The following is a 21,882-nucleotide window of genomic DNA, read 5'->3' on the forward strand; positions in this document are numbered from 1 at the left end:
CATTCTCATATTAAAAAACACGAGACTTGCTATATTTCATGAAATTTAGTGTAAATTTTATGTCACCAGTAAAATAAAGAATAATCTGTTTGTAGTTTATGCATGGGACACACTGTAAGAGTTATAGCTTATCTAGAATAAAGTCACTATGAAAGTGACCTAGTTACCTTTTACAGCAACTCTAATAGAATTAAAAAGTAACAGAGTTACTTTTGAGCAAAGTAACCGTAACTAAACCTAGATCTTTACTATGCCACTCAGTTACAAAGTCTATGCTCAAAATTTCTACTAGACCTCTGTATAAAATTAATGTTTCCTCTCACTTAGTTACTAATCATAACTATGTAGATTCTTGAAATAAAAAAGGATACGTAGTACTAATATCTTCGGAAATTTTTGAATAGAGAAACTCTTTGTACACTTTCTTCGACACTTGCATTTTGCGCATGTCTGAAATAAAGAAAAAATATTACTGAAATTGGTATTTTCCTTAGTCTTACTTGAACAATGAATCTATTTTACTACAGCAAAACCTCGTTAATCTGGTCTAATGGGGTTGACCGGTTTAACGAAAGTTCGGATTAACTGAAATAACCTAAAAGAACAGTAGAAAGTGCATTAAAACTCCGTTTATAGCAACAAAACAAGTTTATTATAGTGTATTTAAAGAGCATTGGCCTAAATACACTATACACTACAGTACAAAGTCTGCAGGAAACAGAATTTCATCAGTGATTGACTGCCTTTTCTTTGGGAAGTTCTCTTGTTGACTTCTAGCCACATTTAAAACCTTGCATCCTGCTTTTTTGCTTTTTGGCCTTTTGCCTGTTGGGATTAAGCAAAGTCCTGCTTATTGGGGTCCAGATTAACGAGGTTATACTGTATTAGCACACTACAACTACATTTTTCTCCTTGTATGTATATATTTCTTGTATGTACAGTTTCTTTCTAATTTATGGTTTTACAAGTTGGATCTGAACTTGTATAATGGTTACAACTTCAATTTACAAATAAATGTCTGACAGTTGCATGGGTTCTCATGAAACATTACATCAAGAAACATTAAATTGCTTATAAAACTGTAAATTATAAGAAAGAAACCTTACACACATTCAAAAAAGGGTGTCGGAGCAATTTATACAGATTCCTGTGAAAATTGATATCAATATCTAGGATGTTTGAATTACTATGAATATTTATTTATATGTAAGGAACATATAAACACAATAATCCAACACAACTATTATGAAGAAACAAAATTTTCATTCATGCATAAGCAAACCTAATTTGAAAAGTATATTCAATTTATTCAGGGTGATCAATGTAACATGTTCCCTGCCAGGGTGGTTTCACCAATTCCTTCCTCCTGCGCCAAAGTGGTTATTGGACTTAATTTCACAAATTTGCCAAGTTAGTTTGTTTTTTTCTGTAAAAAAATAGAATAGCCAAAACACTTTTTAATGCACTTGACTCCCATGCCTTGTTGGTCATGCTTTATGCGCATCATTGTTATACTCATGACTGATGGCACGCTAGGAAAACAGAAAACAAAGTACAAGCCACATGTTTCGGTCATAATGACCAACATGGAGTGATTGGTGCGTGCCAGTGCAGTCATTATGACTGGTGTGGCAGAGAACATGTTAAAAGTGGACTATGTTGTACTGTTAACTAAAAAATTCTGTCATTTATAAATACAATAACTACATTGTTAGTTCCATGCATGACATATGAACATCTTCATTATCTTGTGTATCTTTCAAAATTATAAGTTTCTATTGAACCCTATTATTTACTAAATAAATTCAATTGCATATTTTTAAGAATGCTGATCAGTGCACTTCAGTTGTACCTTAAGGATGAGCTGGACTTGTGGCCTACACCTTAATTAAAATGCAACGTTTTCTTTTTTCCAATACTCTTGTCCATTTTGGCAGAAGTGAAATAAATGTGCACCTCAAAACACATGTATCTAACCACCTTCAATTGGTCCTAGTACAGGGTAGTGATTTACAAATTTAGGATTTGTAAGGCAAGGGGTAATGATAACAGAACTGAGATGATACTGATGTATCAGAAAGTATCGGTTCGAATTTAATGAACAATACCTGCAGAATCTGGAAATCTCTGACTCCACAAAAATGTAACACATCACTGTTGTGGAGTAAATACAAAGGTTGGTCAAAAAGTAACGCACAATCCACTGCAGCTTGGGAATGGTAAGGGCTAGAGAAATGACATTTTGTAGGTAGAAGCATTGGTCCTTTGGAAATGTCACTCAATGCATGATCCACGTGCTTCACTGCACTGCAGCCATCTTTGTTTCCATGACACGAATGCACGTTTGTAAAACTCTTGAGGATTGTCTTTACACCACTTTTTCACACACGCAATGAGCTCGTTGTCATCTCCAAACAGTTTTCCATGCATATGAGTCTTCAGTCGTCCAAACAGATAGAAATCTGATGGTGCTAGGACAGGACTGTATGGGAGTTGTGGCACCACATCCCTCGTGGCCAATCTTCTGAACTGTCATGATTGCAGCATGTGGTTGTGCGTTATCGTGATGCAACTTGTATATCCCGATTTGTTGGATTCTTATCAACTTGGAATTAGGTGTTGGTTAGGTGGTAAAGGACTGGCTTTTACATACAAAATGTCATTTTTCTAGTCCTTACCATTCCCAAGCTACAGTGGATTGTGCGTTACTTTGACAGACCTTTGTATATTTGAAGTTGCACAAAATGCATCACTTCACATTACAATGGACCCCCGATTTTGTTCTCGAATTTTACATTTTCTCACATTATACATTTAATCGTAATGGACCCAACATAGCAAGATGTTATAGAATTTTTCCTCCATTTTACATTTTCCTGCATTTTAAGTTTTTTTCAATTTGGTCCCCTGAAAAACGTAAAATTAAGATTTTGCTGTATCTTGGCAACAGTACTGTGAGGAAAAATGGATTTTCTGATTAAATAAGTATATTATGTGAAAGTATGAGTATTTTAAAGCCAAACTTTGATTGAGGATCCAATTGTGAGTAAAATAGGACAGCATGACCTAAGAAGATGCATCTGACAAGCTTCCTCGCCTGTAGAAGAGGAAAAGGAAGAACTAGCAGAAGAACAACAGAAACCAGAGAACCTGAGGATCATGAAAGAATGAAATGTAAATCAGCCATGAGGGAATCGTCCAATACTGCAACAGTTGTGGGAAGATCTATTTCATCCTGCTAAAACATTCAACTTGACAGCAGTGAGTCAAGGAAGAATCTGAGGAAGACTGACACGCATGTATCTGAAAACGTGCCAAGACATCAGTTTCGGTTTGAATGACTGATTGATTTAGTTTTTTTTACTTTGCTTCTCTGCAACTTTTGACTAATTGAAAAGATGAAGATGAATGGTGATAAGATAAGATGGATGAAGGGACAATTGTAAACCAATAGGGATGGCCCAAGACAAGCCCCACAGTAGATTATTCTGGCTGCAGGTCCAGGCACCACAGCCTCGGTTAGTCTGCATAATGCAGTCCAGGGTGAACTATGTAAAAAAAGTGTGTCTTGTTGTATTTGGGTGTCTTTAGAAAGGGCCACCCATTACACTACATGTACAAGGTATAATTCCAATTAAAAAACATCTAAAATTTATTAATACCCAAGGATCAATATTGGTAGTAACTTATAAGACCATCGGTATTGGTTTGGTTCAACCCTAAATGGCACGTTCTGAACATCTGAACAGTCCAACTAAAGAGCCTTCCTCTCCCACCACCCTTGAACATGACACTGCATATATGTATTCATATATACTTACCGGTTTCTCGTCACCGTCCAGAACTTCCTCTTTTGTGAACAAGTCAAAACACTGTTGTAATCTAACTTGGCCTGTCCGACTTGGAATGGGCAAAGACAGATCCCAGAAAGGATCAAATGTCACAGAGCAGTGACCACAGGTAGTACACTGAAGGGTTGATTTCAGCTGGCCTACAAAAATATCCACTATTTTGCTGTCGTCAAGCCTAAGGTACCTCTTCCATGATTCGATGGCTTTGTGATTATCACTGTGAGTGGAGAAAATGCAGTTATATATTAATATACATCATACATTAAATGTGTCACTGCATTTGAAATGGTACAGGAAATTATGTGCGACAAAAAAGATGGGGGAAATTAGTGATAACAGGGTTCCCGCTGGCCTGACTTTCAAAGTTTTGAAGGCAATTTTATAATAAATTTCCACACCATCTGGGTATAGAGCGACCACAAGGAAAAGAACCCTCAACGAAAAGTCTCCGTGCACCTTTTCCTTCTTCTGTTCAGCTCGGGCCATAAGGAAGCATGCCCCACTCTGTCCCTCCCCTCCACGTGGGAGTATGGTGCCCAGGTCTTTTTTTTTTGTGTGGTTCCGTTATAATAGGCAAATTTTAACTACTGAAATTTCTTGCTACTCAAGAGGATAAAATCTATTAAACAGTATTAAAACTAAATGAACAAAATCTACAAGAAATATTTTTGTGTGTAATATCTCCTATAGAAAAGTCTGTTCAAGAAAGAAAAAATGACTATTTTTATTCGCAGATCTTATCAAGGGGAAAAAAGATATTCTCCATGGGATTTCCAGTTTTGGAGAAGTGTTTTAAAAATTCTTTGATTATTTCATCATAGGTTGATTTCCTTGACTAGTCCAGGTTTTTCAGGTCAGTGGGAACCCTGTAACCCTGTATAAAGATTTGTAGCACAATATTTAATAAAGAAGAAAAAAATTATTAACCCAGCATGAAAAATATGAATTATTGGGATTTTTGTTTTTGAAAGGCGTAAAGTAGTAAATATATTCAGATCCATTTTTCTGGATTATGAATATTTATGACAGTAAAAATGTTCAGAAATTTCACTACATTGAATTCAACAACTTCAGTGGTGTGTATATTAAACTGTAAAGATTTAGTGTCAATGCATTATAGATTTAAAAAGTTAAACCACCTTTTCACTTGGGCATAAGTTAATACAAAAGTTAATGTGCAAACCGTGTATAATTTTTATGATGCTTTTTCAAGTACTTATCATCATATTGAAGTTCTCTGCACACTTCCATGTAACTTCACTTGTCAGAACAGTAAAAAAATATCGGCATATGATAATGTGGTGAAAGTTATTATTTTTCCATTTTGTACTCTCAATTAATAACTTGGAAAAATCACATTAAGACTCAATGGAAATAGACTTGTCTTGCAAGTCTTTATCTGGGTTATGTAGTGCACTTTTTTATTTACTAATAATTTGGTTATTTTATGTTGCTTCTCTACCTGCTGGACTGCAATGATGAGGGATGCATCATGAACTGATGAAATAGACGATGGGACAAACACAATGATACATTCATGCATGACCAGGATTTGAACTTGGATATCTGGCTTCATGTTCACTTGTAGCATGCTCTTAAAATCATACTGCTCCATTACTTAATGCTCATGGCATTTGTACTAGGTCCGAGCCGATGCTGATGTATCAGTTGGAATTCATCTACAGATACCAGGCATATTGGTCATGGGGTTCACAAAAACGCCATGTTTGCTGAGTAATTATCCTGGAAATTGTGCAAAATTCTAAGTTTATTTATGTTTTGCACTAATTTTGGATGAAAAACTATATTTTGTGATCACATAATACCTATTTTAATATTCTGATGAAATTCTTGAATATTCTAAAGCAAATTTCTTGGTAAATTGAAGCATGTTGGAATTGAAGAAGAATATTTAGACACCAATATTCGTCAATATTTTGAACAAATATTAATCATTGCAATTTTCAAGTATCGGTATCGGTGGGAATCAGTAAGAGTATCAGTATCAGTTCAAAGTGGTATCGGCTCAGCCCTAGTTTGTACCCAACAAAACAACGTGAATAAAGCTTCAAGTGAGTATGTATATTGTATTTACCACCATAGTTCTTGATACAGTACAAATATATACCTTAAATGTTCATCAATCTCTGTTGTTATAGGCCGAGGTTTGGTGGTAACTCTGTTTACATCTTCATGCAGTCCTTCCAGGAGGTAGCGCAAGAACTCCTGTGCATCCTGCTGACTGTAGCCCATAAAGCGAGGAGCAAATCGTTGGATTTGAGTCTTCAAGGCGGAAGGGTTTATGACCCGTTCATCACTGTCTGGTCGCCACAGTTCTTGAATCACAATTGCAAAAGCTGCAAATCAAATTCATATAAAAATACAGTCATCAAATAGCAAATATGTGGAAAAGTTATGGAGAGATTTAAGTGAAAGATGTAGACCTGGCTAGGACTCGAATCTGTTTCTCCAACATACTGTACGATGCGATGCATAAGTATTACCAAGTAAATTGTCCATTGTTTGTTTTACCCAATGATATACTCAAAAACAAGCTGCTGACACAGTCTCTGCTTCAACACACTATTTCTTAAAGCACAATTTGTCGAGCAATACTTGTGTATCCCATTCTACCATAACTCTACAAACTGAACCTTGGTTATTCACTTCTGCTGTTTTTCTTTGTGGGATTTTGTCTGTCAGTAACACCTGTTGCCATTCAAGATTTACAAGTGAAAAATCAGACAAAACCAGGGATAGTTTTGCGATTCAGTTGGTATGGAAGAGATACAAGTTCAAGTCCTTGCCAACCTGCTTATTCCTTGCTTCATTTTCTACATACATAGTACATCTCCCCTGTGTACTGACTTGTAAGATGGAAAGGTTATGTGGGAACTTCAGAATTAATAGCAACCAATCTATATGTTTATCAACAATTATACATAACCTTTCACAGTGTATGATTTTTTCTTTAATTGCAGGAGCGAACTTCAGAATGTATTTTTTTGCAAGTCATTTTTTAAAGCATTATGACCTACCTAACAAAAAAGTAAATTAAAATTGTTTCGTAACATAGAATTGCAATAGAAACAAAATTTACTATTTAAGGTATGTTTATTAAAAGCATCTTCAGTCTTAGGGAGCTTTTGGACCAAAGTGACATGCAACAGGCAATAACATGGGTTGCTTGGAAGCAAAAAATTCCTAAATCAGTACTGAAGCAACACGACAAGCTGCATGTGTTGGTTGTAGCTTGCATATCACTCAGACTGGGCTGTTTTCTCAATCGTGTGCATCATGTCACCTCAGTCGATTGTTCACACATGTGTGGTGAATGCTTGCTTATAAACTGAGTGGGCCTGTTTCGCTTCTCAATTCGGTGAACCCCCATTGTCGCTTGCTGCCTGTTGCTTGTCGCTTCAGTTTGAATTTGCTCTAAAAGTTAGAAAACAGTGGTGACAGTACTTAATATAGTACTTAATGTTCTGGTACCACATAAAAAATGCCTCTTGCCAGGCCTTGGCCTTCAAAAGAAGTTTAGTTCAGTTTATTAAAAGCAGCAGGCCATAATAATGTTTGTATGCATGCATGGTAAAGTGTGAAGGTTGCTTTTAAATGCAAAATAATTATACATGGATCATAATAGTGTACAGCATGTTACCCTGTACATATTAAAAACACAATACCATTTTAATCTTTTTAAAGTATTTCAATCAGATTGAGGACTCATACTGTGTAAAAATTCATGTAAATGCTTCCCTAGAAATCTATTCTCCAATATCAAGCACCTGGCATTATAAGGCTGAAAAACATGAAAATTTTAAGGTCTTACCTTTTATTAGTGCTCCTTTCATTCCAGAAATGGTTGTGTTTATTTCTGACAAATACTGATCGTTGAAAACATACTCCAATAAAGGCTTAGTATTGCTTAAACACTGCATAACAGAATTCATAAAACACTGAAAAGAGAACAAAAATAAAAAAATAAAAATCTAAAAAACAGAACTATTAGTTTACCATTACAAATATCGTTGGAAATTTGACTCAAGAGTGCAATATTTTTATAATATTACAATTCTACGATCATTTGTGACTGCTAGCAATTAATATGATGCAATGGAAAGGATAATCAAATATATTTACACACAGCTAGAGAATTACTAAATCATTACGAGTATATTTACATGAATTGACATATCTTTCCATAAAACAAACAACTTATTGATATGTGTGACAGCACAACTTTTTGTAGCAGGTCAGGTGGTTGTCATAAAATTGAATAGCTGAAATGATAGCACTAATTCAAATTATACTTTTCAGTTTTACTTAAATATAATAATAACGTAATAATTATTGTTATAAACTAGAAATAAAGTACTTTATTTCAAAATAATAACAATAATTACTATTAAATACTCGGGTAGAGACTGCTATTCAATCCAGCAGATGAGTAGTTATCCAGCACAAGTTTATCTTCATTTTTTATACACTTCATACAGTTAATATAATGGAGTGCATAGTTATTCTATGAAGCGGCCCCGGTGCCCACCCAGCGTCAAATAACATGGGTACCTGGGGGAAACCCTGGGGGGTAAAGGCAGTCAGGGGTATGGTGCTGATCACATCACCCCCACTCACGATCGGATCAAGAAAGTGTGGGGCGTTACACCCGCACCCCCTATACGCCTTCATGGGGTGGTGCTATGCACAGGGGAACACTTTACCTTCTTTTTTTATAGTTATTCTCCTTTGTTATTGACTGTCACATACCTCATACAAGTAAAAATCTTTGGTTAGAGGAGGGAGATATTAGTCAAAGTTTATTTGCATCGTGTGACATGTCACAAAAAAGTATCATTTTTGGAATTTTAAAACTCTCAGAACCGCGAAATGTGCAGAAACATAAAATAACAAAGTGCGAAAGTGTACACAAGGATTAACATGAAAGACACCACTAAAGTTGCATTATTACCTCAAGAGTTGAGAACTGGATTACTTGATCCCTTTCTGCTTATGCTTATTTAGTAAGGTAAAGGTAAAGCTCCCTGTGCATATAGCACTGTGCCACGAAGGCTCATTTAGGAGATGTGGGGATATGGCCCACACATTCTCGATCTCTGCCACTTTGCAGGTGATGTGATCGGCACCATGCTCCAGCCACCTTTACCCCCAAAGGTTGCCCCCAGGTACTCACTGATTTGAGGCTGGGTGAGCCCTATGCAGGGACAACGAGGCGGGAAAAATTCTGACCTTAGTTCACCCACTTCGGGAATCGAACCTGGGTCTGCCATGTTGAAGTCAGACACCCTACCGACTAGACCATGGAAACTTTAATTTGATGTTCATTTCATCAACAATAAAAGCAATTCTATATGAATTCAGGAATAGTTTATTATGGGTTAGTTAGTTTGGTTAAAACAAAGGTAATCTGAAAATATATGAATGCTCAGACCTTTTGTATTTAAAAAAAATATTTCCAAGCAAATAATTAACCTTAGAGTTATGTAATTGTCATATTGAAAGAACTTATTTACTCACCGTATTCCCAATATTCCTTAGACCTAATAAACCCCCCTTTTCTAAAGCACTAGATCTTGGAATCTGTCGACCGATTCGTGGAGATGAAGCTATCACATTGCTGTCCTGCAAAACCGAAAAGGAAGGTAAATGTAATGCAGATGTATATAGTTTTTACAATTACAGAGAACTTGCTATTGCACTACGACCATATTTCACAAATAATATGATGGAAGTGAAGTGCAAATCATGTCATGAGCCAGCACTGTTTTCATATTACTAAACCAGTGACAGGGGCAGTTAAAAATGATTGGGAAAGGAAAATTGAGGTTACACTTACTGTAGCACTTAATACACAAAATCTGCATATCTAGGCTAGAAGAGGGTTTAACTATTTTTTCTAATGAGGAGTAGGGAATGGATCAATGAGGGGGCATCTATCCACCCTCTGTCTCCTCTTTGCCACCATCACTGAGATGCCTGTTCACTATTTCGAAAGAGTTGTAGCTTTTATGCCATACAGCTTTTATGCCATACACCATATACATTCTCTTTTGTGTCTGTACAAATTAAAGGTAAATTATATATAATTTTTATCTAGTGTACGTGACCTCATCATAACTTTCATAAATGACAAGTTTAATTAAAGTAAAAATAAAGTAAACTCAACAGTAATTAATTCTAATTAACCATCATATATAGTGCAAATTAATATTTAACTATATAAAAGAAAATTTCTTGTGATTGGATATTTATAAAAGTACAAGAAATGTGTTAAATTACAATGCAACTAACATATATAACTACTTTGGTGTCAGTGTGATTCATATGTTTAATTAATATTATGGATTGTTGTACTGAAAGAGGTGTTGTGAATATAGCACTTCCAATTACCCAAAATGTCCTAAAAATATTGTAAATATTTTTCACACCATATGGAATAGATGTGAAACTGCACAACTATTTTTCAAAATCTATCAACCTAAGCTAAAATATATATAAATACTTTGAAATATTCTTATACAAATTTTGAGCTAATATTGTTCCACTATAATTTGTACGCTTGAGAAAAGAATACAAAATAAAAACTCGCATCAAGACAAAAATCTATTTTTCTGTGACAATCAAATAAACAAAACACAAAAACATAGTAAAAAGTGACAAAACAAAAGACACAAAAAATGAGTAAATATAAATGTTTAACTGTAGCCAGAAACAACCTGACGAATCATACAGGTACAAATTACGGCTTCTAATTTCAAAATTTAGGAAACATTTCACATCCACTTCAGTCTATTTGTGATCCTCAAAGAACGTAGTAATTCTGGGATTTGGTGTTATGTTGATAACTATTTTACAGTTTCGGAATTTTAAAAAATATTAGAAATGAAATTCTAAAAAAATGTATTGGAAGTCAGGGTGTGGGTCTAATGATGTTGAAAACATGTACAAAGAACTAAAAGTTTCTTATTAGCAAATAAGAATATGTGTAAAGCAAAGTTTTCTATTAATCTTTCTACTTCTAAAAATGTTAAAAAGTCAGTGTATGTTTTTTTAAAAAAAATATATAATAAAACCAAAAGAAACTGGTTCTTTACAACAGTACAATTTAAAGAACCTGATAATGTATTCACTACATTAGTGTGAATGAAAACCATATCTACGTAACAAGATGTAAAAGGAATTTATATTTCTTTCTATTTTTGTATTCCTATATTACTCAGTAAATGGTTCCGGTTACTTTTTGATATCATTATATTTTTAACAATGAACTATTTCCCAGAAGTAATAATCATTCAGATTATCCAATATATAAGCATGAAAAGAATTTTAGTACAAATTTATTCATAGGTTTTATAGTGAAAATTCAGGTCATTTAGTGTGTGAGAATTACAAATACGTACCTGAATCAATATATTTGTGTCTGAACACACTGTTATAAGTTATCAAGATGTTATGAGTGATAGAGTTTAATAATGAACTATAAGAGAAAATTAATTTCCGTTAAAAGATTGCTACACTGTCATATATGCATTAGTTGGTATGTATCAAGACACACACTATGTCCCTCCATTAATATAATGCAGCTATTTTTGCTAATTATTTGAAAGTTGGCTAAATCTAGTTAAATGTAGCATTGTTAAAGAAAGGTTAACTAAGTTTAATATCAGAAGAATTGAAAGCATGTACCCACTGCATAAAATTTCACGACAGAATTTTATTTTTTGAAAAAAAAAAAAGATTAAGCATGATAGAAGTAAGATGAGACATATTACGCACATTTATTACAGTACTAACAATTGAGTGTTGAAAAATTTATTGAAATACTTCATGTAGCTGTCATTAGTAATGTTAATGTAAACACTCATGAAAACATACTCTACTTACAATGATCCTTGCTTCCTCATGATATTGCTAAGTCTTTCTCAGATCATGATGTGTTTCCATGGAAAAATATGTAGAAAGTCAAATGTACCATAACATATACAAAATGTAGGCATGTCATGCTTTGTTAATTCTGCAGTTATGTGGCAGAAGCAAGAAGGGATTAACTTTCTCTAGTCTAGTTAAAGATTTTTAAAAAAGTTACAAAGCTCCAGCCAGAGTTATGAACAGGGATCAAGTCAGCTGATGCTTCGGTTTAACTCTGAGAATAATTTCATGAGTCTTGAGCCTGCTTAATAGTGTGCTTCTACTGTCAAATTTTGTACAGGGCAAGGAATTTTGTTTTAAAATGGTGGGAAGTTTGCCTGCTTAAAAAGCACTTTGAATGACATAATGGGTAGGAAATTGGTGCAAAATAATTACATTGACCTGTTTTCTTCACGAAAATTAGGTTCAAAGGGAGATATGACTCCATAACAGGGTCGCTAAAGATCCGGGAACCCTCATAAATTCTAATGGGTTCTACTGAGTTCCATAACAGGGCCTGAACCTTTTTTCTCGCACAATTTAAATTTGGTCCAAGTGACAATTGTTTCATTTCAATATCAAATAATATTTATATTGATCTGGCAAAAAGGTTCTGGGACCGAAATATGTAAGGTCCAGAACCTATTTACGTTTTCTGATTCTTCTGAACTGGAATTGAATTTGCAATTCTTGGACCTTTAACAACTCTGTCCATAACCCTTCTTCTTGGTGCACCCATGACATGTTGTACACAATAAGAATACAAGTTAAATTTCAAAAATTGAATATTATTCACTTGTTCCATCAGTACTTCAAGTGGAAATTGTTAGGTGGGGTGTGTTTTCTTGAGCCTTGGGATGCTCCTACAGTTTAACATGACAGCAATTTGACTTTGCCTAAACTCTCCCAGCTGGGGGATACCATCTGCCCACACCCCTCGCCACCCCCTTTTTAAGCATTGGTTCCATACAAACAATACTCCATAAAGCAAAGTACACATGTACAAAGAAATAGCATCAATGGCAATAAGGAATGGAGGATCTGGTTTTACAGTACTGTTCTACAACAATTTTTCATAATCAGCACATTTCGCATTAATATATTGCATCATATCCTAAGTGTATGAAACAAGATGATTCACTATCAGTAGATATGCCAATCTCCAACACAGTTATAAGTGGAATCAGAATAGGTAAATATCATATTCACTACTCTGTATAAAGGAAGGGGGGTATAAGGGGTATATTTTGTTCTTATACTCAAGAGTTAAACTGTCTTCAATAAATTGGCTGATAAAAGCCTGAAATTTAATATCTACACTGAATGCCCATCATTAGAGATAAGAAGCTTATCAAACAATTACACCAACAGGTGGTATATGTGAACAGTGCTAATGACAGCAATTTTTGCACAGTCTGTGTTCTGTCTGTAATGTGTGTGAAGGAGGGTGTAATGTAGGAGTATATGAGTAAGGATCTATGAGATTTCAAATGGATGAATGTCAGTGGTTGAATGGTGGGTGCTAGTATTTTCAGAATGGCAACACTGATTGGTTTTACCAGTTTTGCGAGTGCACTGCAAATGGTTGAATGAATGGTGTGTACGTATAAACTGGCCATCTTCTTTACTGTCAGCATCTGTTAACTGGGGTTGTATATTTTTAACTTGGTGAAACCTTAAAAACAAGTTGGGGGGAGGGAAGCGGGTTTTGTATGGTATAGAGATGATTCCAGAGGATTGTACAGATCAAGAGAAGGGCCACAACTGCACAAAATGACAGTTGAATATGACATGTAACAACACACACCATTCACTGAATTTTAGCAATGTGCTACTCCAGCTGAATTCATACAAGGGGTTGCTATTTTAGTGTCTCCAATAAAGTGAACCTTCAGTGCATATATGAACAATGCTGGTTAATGTTACTTATTAGAAATGGTTATGAAGTAAAGTAAAAGCAAATGGCACTAGCTTAAAAAAAAGTTTCACCATTATTAGCTATGAGATCTGTATTTAAGGAAATATTATTTATTTCGCCTTCACTTCCAGTTTCTATTTAAATAAGATTTTTTATTGCATATGAAATAAAATTAATAAGTTTAAGGATATAGAAAGCACTTAAAGCAAGCTGTGAGAAGAAGCCATACAATAATGCAATTTTGGCAACTGTTCTAAAACCAGTGCTTTATGTAATGCATAATACATAGAAAAAGTGATACATACCAGTTGAACAGGGAAATTCATAAGCTACATAATATTCATTTGAATTCTTTATGTTCATTTTAGAACCACTGTAAGAGTGAATCTATATTCATTTTTATACAAAAGTGAGAACACATTTTTCAATACAAATGCTTACTGGAATGGAATTTTGAATAGTAGAATGTTTTGATAAGAACTTTCTAAGTATAACATACCATATAATGTAGTTCTTAACTTCAATATTGTGTAGCTTTTAAATCTCTCTATAATTTTGTCTAATATAGATAAAGTAAAACTTATGCAATGCCTTCTATAATTTATAAGAAACATTTTTTATGAACTTCACACTTTACAACATAATCCAGGTCAACTGTGTAAATAGTTTTATTTTTAAAGGGACAGATTTACACGCAAGTAATAATTGTGAAGACGGCGACGTTTGATCCTCAATTATTGCATTTGAACCTAATCTTTGCCTAAGAAGGCAGAGAAATGGGAAGAACAAAAAATATAAATGAGCTCCCGCATAGACCACTGGTTACATTCCCGTATTTGTGTAAGTTGTCCCGGCTTCAATCCCCAATGGAAGCTCTAAAATTTCAGCCCTGACATTGGCAAGGAGAACGTCACTTTCTACTATGGGTAGGGGTGACTGGGTGGCTTTATGTGGACTACATCTTCAAACAAAAATGTTATTTTGATATTTCCATTGAATTAGTTTCCTCCTTTGATGTAAATCCCGAAAAATGGTAAGTTTGTAAAGTTGTTGTTATTTCATCGAAACAAGAAATTTAATTTCCCATCATCATCATATTAACCATTATCCATACACTTAATGTTATTTTTTATCATGAAATTTTCCTTTAACATTTTGATAAGGAGGGTGCAAAATTATTGAAGACTAGTGGGGGGGGGGAGATCTTCATTCAGACACACACACACAAATATTGTATTGTATATTATATATAATGTAGTTAAAGGAATTAATTTGTTACTTTTATGTATTCGGATATTTATAAAGTGGCACACTAATTCATTTACCAACTGGTTAAAAATGTCAATAAATTGCAAAATAGTCGAGATTGTTTTACTATGTTTAAGTTTTCGTCTAATTTTTGCTTCTTATTAAATGCAAATCAATTGTATTTCATACTTACGTTTATCTCGTATTGTTGCTTTACTTTTATTGTGCATATTTTCTTAACAGACATTATCCGTCGTTCTTTCTATGCTTTTGTTCATTTCTTAGTAACGTATATTTGAGGTTTAAACTAATTGTTTACCTTTGTTCTTGTAACAAAAACTCTGCACAGGAAATGTTTGGTGTGGGGGAGGGGGTAGGACAAGATTATTGGTGGGGGTAATCCCCCCCAGGATTTCGGACCCTGAGGTGGGCCATGGCAATTGGGGGAGCCACCGGTTTCGAAAGCCAAAAAACGGCGACGATGAGCTGTCTCGAAGCAAAGCCACTTAGTAGAGGCCGCCACTGTATCTGAAATATGATCCGTGCAAGACTCGTCGGCTTTCCATCAACTCTAGGGGCGGGAAAGGGGGAGGGGCGGCATTACCTCATCTCTTCATTTACGCTGATTTCATTGGCAACCGCTGACGACGGGAGCTCGCACCTGGCGACAAGTGATCATCTTGGTTTAGCATACATCCTCGGGTGATCACGATCCACCCCTGGTGACAATTCCTCGGAAAAGTTCACATGACTTGCATCTCTTTTCTGGAGTCAATGGTACACGGCAGGAATTAGCTCGCCAGGCACAACGTCCCTAATGACGTAAGCAACCGATTACATCAACGCATTCCTCGGCACACTATCCACCGACTACACGTGTCGGCATACATTTACGCGGGCCTTGTCTTGATTTTCCTCCTACGACGAGGCAATATCGGCCTCAAATGCATAAAGCGTCTTGGGTATAATGATGATAATAATAAAGTAAGCAAGTTGCCAGCTTTTACGGTTGATAAAAGAACAAAACGACACGAAATGTTAGAAACCATTCCGGGTTGTTAAAGGTCCAGGAACTCAAACTCTAATGCGTTCCGGTCCAGGACCGAAACCTTTTTTCTCGCACAATTTAAATTCGGTCCAAGTTTCGTATTGTTTCATTTCAATACGTCCGGAAGAAAGGTTCCTGGACCGTATATAAATTGACCCGGAAAAACAGTGGTTTGGTTAGCACATGCAGACTAATCGGTACTATACCTACATCTCGTCATCAAACGTTCTGGGTTAGAATCCCGTTTTGAGTATTGTGTTCCATCATTAATTTCACCCAATCATCCTTATCGTCGCGACTAGGCACAAGCGTGGGAAAAAGCAAGGTAAAATAATAAAAATATACAAATAATACAATTGCTACTTCAAGGTCCGATTATTGGCGGCGGTTAGAGTGGGGCAGTTGCCCTCCACTTTTGCCCCCGCACGCACTATGCTAAACCTTATCTACGAGGAAAGTACACTGTCCTTGCCACCCGCCCAGTTTTGGAACCCAATCGCCGCCACAGTTTTCCATTAAAAGCAATTCTAGCATTGACGTTGCGAGTGTCTTGTGCAACAAAAAGTTGTTTTTTTTTTTAAAAAAAAAAAGATTTTTTGACGGCGTTATTGAAGAATTGTCTCAACGCCTTTTCTTGTTTTAAGTGGTCTGGTGATTGCATACAAAAAAGTACGTTTTGACAATGATGAGAAAAGAATGACAAAACAATAGTCAATTATTCTCTCGACGGGTGTTTTGATCTGGAAAGTGGGGGGGGGGGGAAGCCTTGAACTTAAATCCTGCTTTGATGCAAACTTCAATTCTTTGTTAAATCCTCGTGTTTTATCCTTCCCAGAAATTTTCCTTTTGAACCTGGATTTCCCAACACCAAGAGAAAAATCCCTTTGTGTAGCAACACTGGCTCTGCCAAGCGCGGCCCAGAAACTGCAAGGAACAAGAAGTCCCCCCCCCCCCCAACGCTGTTTCAAAAGTCGGAACCGACCACGCAAGGCTGCGTATTTTTAAATAGCCACTCGCCCATTTTTTCTTCAGCTCCCTTGTCCTCTCCGCGTAAAATCGGGGAGGAAACCCGGTCATCAGAAGGATGCGATGGAGAAGGATCAGCGGTGTACATAAACCAAACTTTTGAGTTCTTTAAATAATTTACCTAAATTTGTGTTTAAAACCTTGATTTTAATATTCATTGATTGAATTAGGTTATTTTACGTCTCTATCCTGCAACTTTTGGCTAGTCGCGACGATGAGGATGAGTGATATGAAATTGATGAAGATATACAAATAATACCCATGCCTAGGCACGGATTCGAACCCGGGACACCTGGCGTCGTAGTGCGCTGTGCTAACCACTCCGCCACGGATATCGGTGCTTGTTTTAATATATTTTGCGGAATATATAATGAGCGATTTGATAAATATTAAAGGTAAAGTTCCCCGTGCACATAGCACTGTGCCATGGAGGCACATTTAGGGGATGTGGGGGGTAGGGCCCCCACACATTCTCGATCTCGGCAATTTCGAGGTGATGTGACCAGCACCACGCTCCGGTCGATTTTACCCCCTCCCCCCATGGTTGCTTCCAGATACCCACTGATTTTAGGCTGAGTGAGCCGCATAACCGTTTTATGCGGGGAATCTAACCCGGGTCCCCCGCGTGGCAGTCAGACGCCATACCGACTAGCCCACAGCGCTCCAGACCAATGAAAGGTACATGTACAAAAATTAAATATATATATGGTAAAAGAAAACTTTGTTTACCGGAGTAAACGTGGTAAAATGGAGAATACGCCGCTGCTCTCTTGTAACTATTTACGTTGAGATTGGTTCGCCCATTCGCAGAAAACACGTCAGCCCGAAGAATTTCAGATCACGCTAGCGAACTTTCTAGTTTCTCTTCCCCGCTTTCGGGTTTACCTTCTGCGGCGAACTTAACGTGGATGCTGACATTCCCTTGCTCGACAAACGAGAACACACGAAAGGTTTCACATCCTTGTAGGAAGTGCTGGGGACTATTTGTCCCTAAAGGCCTCCAAGGCACACCAAACTGTGACGTCTTCCTTGAGCAGATTTCCCCTTTACTTTCGGCCTTCGGGATACGTCTCCGAGAAGCTACCTGCAGCCAACTTTCCTGCTGCCTGTATTTCAGTCTGGGCACATCCTTGGCTCAATTCATTTGACGCGGACTATATATTTTTTTCTATATTTGAATATTTCTACATTTGAATATTAGGTTTCATATATCCTGGACCTGCTTGAGAAACATAAAAAAATAAAAAAAAGTGGTCTCAGGGGGATGACCTTCCCATAAACACCCAAACGTCAACCTCTCGTCCACGTAGTACACCCTGGACTGCATTATTGCAGACTAGCTTCGCTCTGGCGCCTGGACCTGCAGACAGGATAATCCTAAATAGGAATTGTCTTGTGTCGCCCATGTGTGTTTCTAATTATCCCTCCATCGATCTCATTGTATCACCATCCATCCCCGTCGTTGCGATTAGCCAAAAGTTGCAGAAAAGCGACGTAAAATAACCTAGCATAATTCAATCAAACAGTGTTGTTAAAGGTCCAGGAATTTTAAATAAATTCAATTCCGGTCCAGGAGAGAAAATCAGCAAGCGTAAATGGGCTCTGGACCGTAAAGAACCTTTTTATCTGTAAAGTATTTTAATTCGGTCCAGGAACCTTTTTTCCCGATCAATTTAAATACGGTCCAGGAACCTTCTTTCCCGCATCAATTTATATACGATCCGGGAACCTTTTTTCAACGTAACAATACGCAACTTGGACCGAATTTAAATTGTGCGAGAGAAAAAAAGATTCCGGTCCTGCAGTGGAACCCAATAAAACCCATTAGAATATATGGATTCCTGGACCTTTAACAACCCTGCAATCAAAACACACAAACAGGTATCAAAAACCGCGCCAATTATTTTGAAAAATAATACCTTCAAAAATTCGAGAGGAGACTAGGTTCTACCCGAGACTGTGGTTCGAAAACGAAAATTACTTTTCAACGCCGACTTAATAAGGCATGTGGGAGGCCGCGAAGAAGAGTGCGAGATTAAAATAGAGCTGAGCGTAGATGTCCACATTACCAGTTTTGCACAACTGGTTTTGTATCTCTCCCTACCCAGGTATTGTAGGAACAAGCCTTTCATAACTTAGCTCCTTCCTCACTTATGTTCTCCAACCTTCCGGATATCAAGGTCGAGGCAAATGAATTGCTACGGGCTTTGGTACTACTCAAATACAATTAATAACGGTGATCAAGTATGCGGCAATAAGGTACGTGAATAGCATGAATGCACACACTGCATTGGATATTATTGCCTATAATGTGTGTTATATAGCCAGTGCTTTACAGAATCCATTACGATCACTCTTTGTGTTTGACCTTCATTCATAATAAAAAAGGCCGCACCGCCGAGGAAGTACATATTCAAGGAAATATTCTTTATGCAGTGTGCGCATCAAGAAAAAAATCTGCGATATGATATCAGTGCACAGCTGTTTCATCGGAATGAGATTATTTCGTAATGATAATTCAAGTTAGGTGACATAACCTCATCTCAATACAAGTCCCATCTAATTTACAAGCTTCTCAAAGGTATGAATACAGTTCCAAATACCCTTTCAACAAACTTAAAATGTCAATATTTTTACAACGGTGTCATATATATATATATACCACCCAGAAATAGGTGGCATAATTTCAGGAGCGTGTTCCTTATATGTAAACAATGAAAAAAGTTTATATGAACATGGGTCCGGAAATGTTTGGTTTCCGAGTTATAGGCTGTCACAACAAATGCTCACTGGAATTTGCCTCTCTTCCACAGGTGGTTTCCTGTAACACAACCAGGTATTTGATGAGTGGTACATGCTGAGTGGGCGTTGTTGAGACCATGTACACCAATCACGAATGAGAAGATACATTTCATGTATGGTTTGGCAAATGCTTGGTTTGGTTTGAGTTGATGTTTTAAGTCCACTTTGTGCACAGTAAGGTTTATCGGGACTGGACCTACAGTTTAAAGTGGAATCCGAACCACTTTGTGCCTCCATCGGGTATCGGACCCGGGACCGATGACAATGCTGTAGAGACCCGTCTTGGAAGATGTTCAACTGAACATACGACAACAAACGCACTACATGCATTATGGTGCTCACGCACACTTTAGTCTTGTTGCCCGCAGGTACCTGAATCGAAGGTACCCTGGTCTGTGGATCGGTAAAGGTGGACCAATTGCTTGGTCTCACGCTCACCCGATTTAAACCCCTTGGATTTCTACTTGTGGAGCCATTTGAAATCACTGGTGCATTCTTCTGCATTGGCAGCTATGTGAATACTCTCCGCAATGGCATTGTAGCAGGTTGTGAGACAATACGGAACACGCCAGGCATTTGGGAGCGTATATTCAAGTGGCCATGGGACGTCGATGTGCGGCCTGTATTGAGGCTGGGGGTTGCCACTTTGAACATCTCCTCTAGGGTACTGTGAAGAACTAAGTGCCATAGACCAAATGAGGAAGCTAGACAAATTCCAGTGCGCACGTGTTGCGACAGACTATAACTCGGAAACTAAACATTTCCGGGCCTATGTTCATATAAACTTTTTTCATTATTTGCATGTAAGGAATACGCTCCTGAAGTTATGCCACCTATTTCTGGGACACCCTGTATATATCGGCTCGAGTAAGTCCACTTCATGCAAATGTAGACTAATCGGGACTGGACCTACAGTTCAAAGTGGGATCCAAACCACTATGTGCCTTCACCTGATTTCGAACCAGGCTCTCCCTTGATTACAAGGCGACGACGTTACCATCAGAATAGGCTCCCTCAATGGCAAGAAAAGCGCGTCATGCGATAGTCCAATGCTTCTCAAAGTCGTACGCGGACCACGAATAAGCGATAGAAAATACACTGCCTTAGAATTTTGCATCTCGTGTATTTAGTTGTTTTTACCAGTATAAAAAGAACAAATTTATAGGCCTTAGATACAGTTCTAATTTGCTAATCATGAATTGATGAACTCAAATTTACCGCACAATGGAGATTTTTATGAGGAAATTATTGCGGGTGGTCCACACGTTCGGCGAAAGCTCTTAAATAGCCCACCATGGGAAAATTGTCCAATGTGCTTCCGCCGTGGATGGAGCCCGGGATCTAAGTATTACAAGGCGACAGCCTTACCACCACGCCGTCAAGGAGGCCTGTGTTGTACAAATCTGGGAGAAGAAAAAAAATGATGTTCGATGCACGAAGCATCTTCAGCGTTACGTAACTGGCGACAAGTGTGGGAGAATTTTTTTTTTAAAAAAAGGCTTGTCTTCGAAATGATAAATTGCAGCACTAAGTATACAATAAGAGCGACATCTAGTGCTAGGCTGAACACTTGCGGTCATCTTACGACAATGACTTTCGAAAGACAATGATAAGAAATGTGTTTAAGACGCCAAATGAGAGTTGTCTTGCGATATCCACGATCGTAAAGTCTCCAAGAAGATCCAAGCAGACTGAGAGGCGACCCTGAAAGGGAATAGTGCAGCCACTCTTGTGTGACGCACGTTTTTCGTAAACGTGACGGATTTAACACGCAGATATTTCGCTGGGCAACCTATGCAAACCCACAATGACCTCACACGGGGTCTGCTGACAACCTATTTGCGAAAATGAACTCTGTTGATACGAGGGGAGAGGCGGAAGGAAGGAAGCAGTGTTAATTTCCTCTATTTTGTTCTTCCGCAAACATTCTCAGAGATCGAATTCATGCTGGTGGAGGGAAACACGCAACGCATCTTTCGCTCGGGTCTTCCCGCAAGGTATTCTGGGAAATTGCCACCAGAGGCTAACGCGGCTCTGGCGATTGGAACCGCAACAAATAT

At 37.3% G+C, this 21,882-nt stretch overlaps 1 protein-coding gene across 4 annotated transcripts in view; it reads right to left on the bottom strand.

The window, feature by feature from the left end:
* Usp2 (Ubiquitin specific protease 2) overlaps positions 1-21,882 on the bottom strand; it is a 109,846-nt gene that overhangs the window by 4,355 nt on the left and 83,609 nt on the right. For all 4 annotated transcript variants that reach the window (XM_083120912.1, XM_083120909.1, XM_083120910.1 and 1 more), the window contains 5 exons: positions 9,390-9,494; positions 7,684-7,810; positions 5,980-6,208; positions 3,822-4,068; positions 372-450 (listed from right to left, as the gene is read on the bottom strand). In XM_083120912.1, coding sequence (XP_082977038.1) covers positions 372-450; positions 3,822-4,068; positions 5,980-6,208; positions 7,684-7,810; positions 9,390-9,494 — 787 coding nt within the window. The remainder of the gene's footprint in view (positions 1-371; positions 451-3,821; positions 4,069-5,979; positions 6,209-7,683; positions 7,811-9,389; positions 9,495-21,882) is intronic.

Source organism: Lepisma saccharinum, chromosome 4 (genome assembly GCF_977018435.1).
Source record: "Lepisma saccharinum chromosome 4, izLepSacc3.1, whole genome shotgun sequence".
Classification (NCBI taxonomy): Eukaryota; Metazoa; Arthropoda; class Insecta; order Zygentoma; family Lepismatidae; genus Lepisma; species Lepisma saccharinum.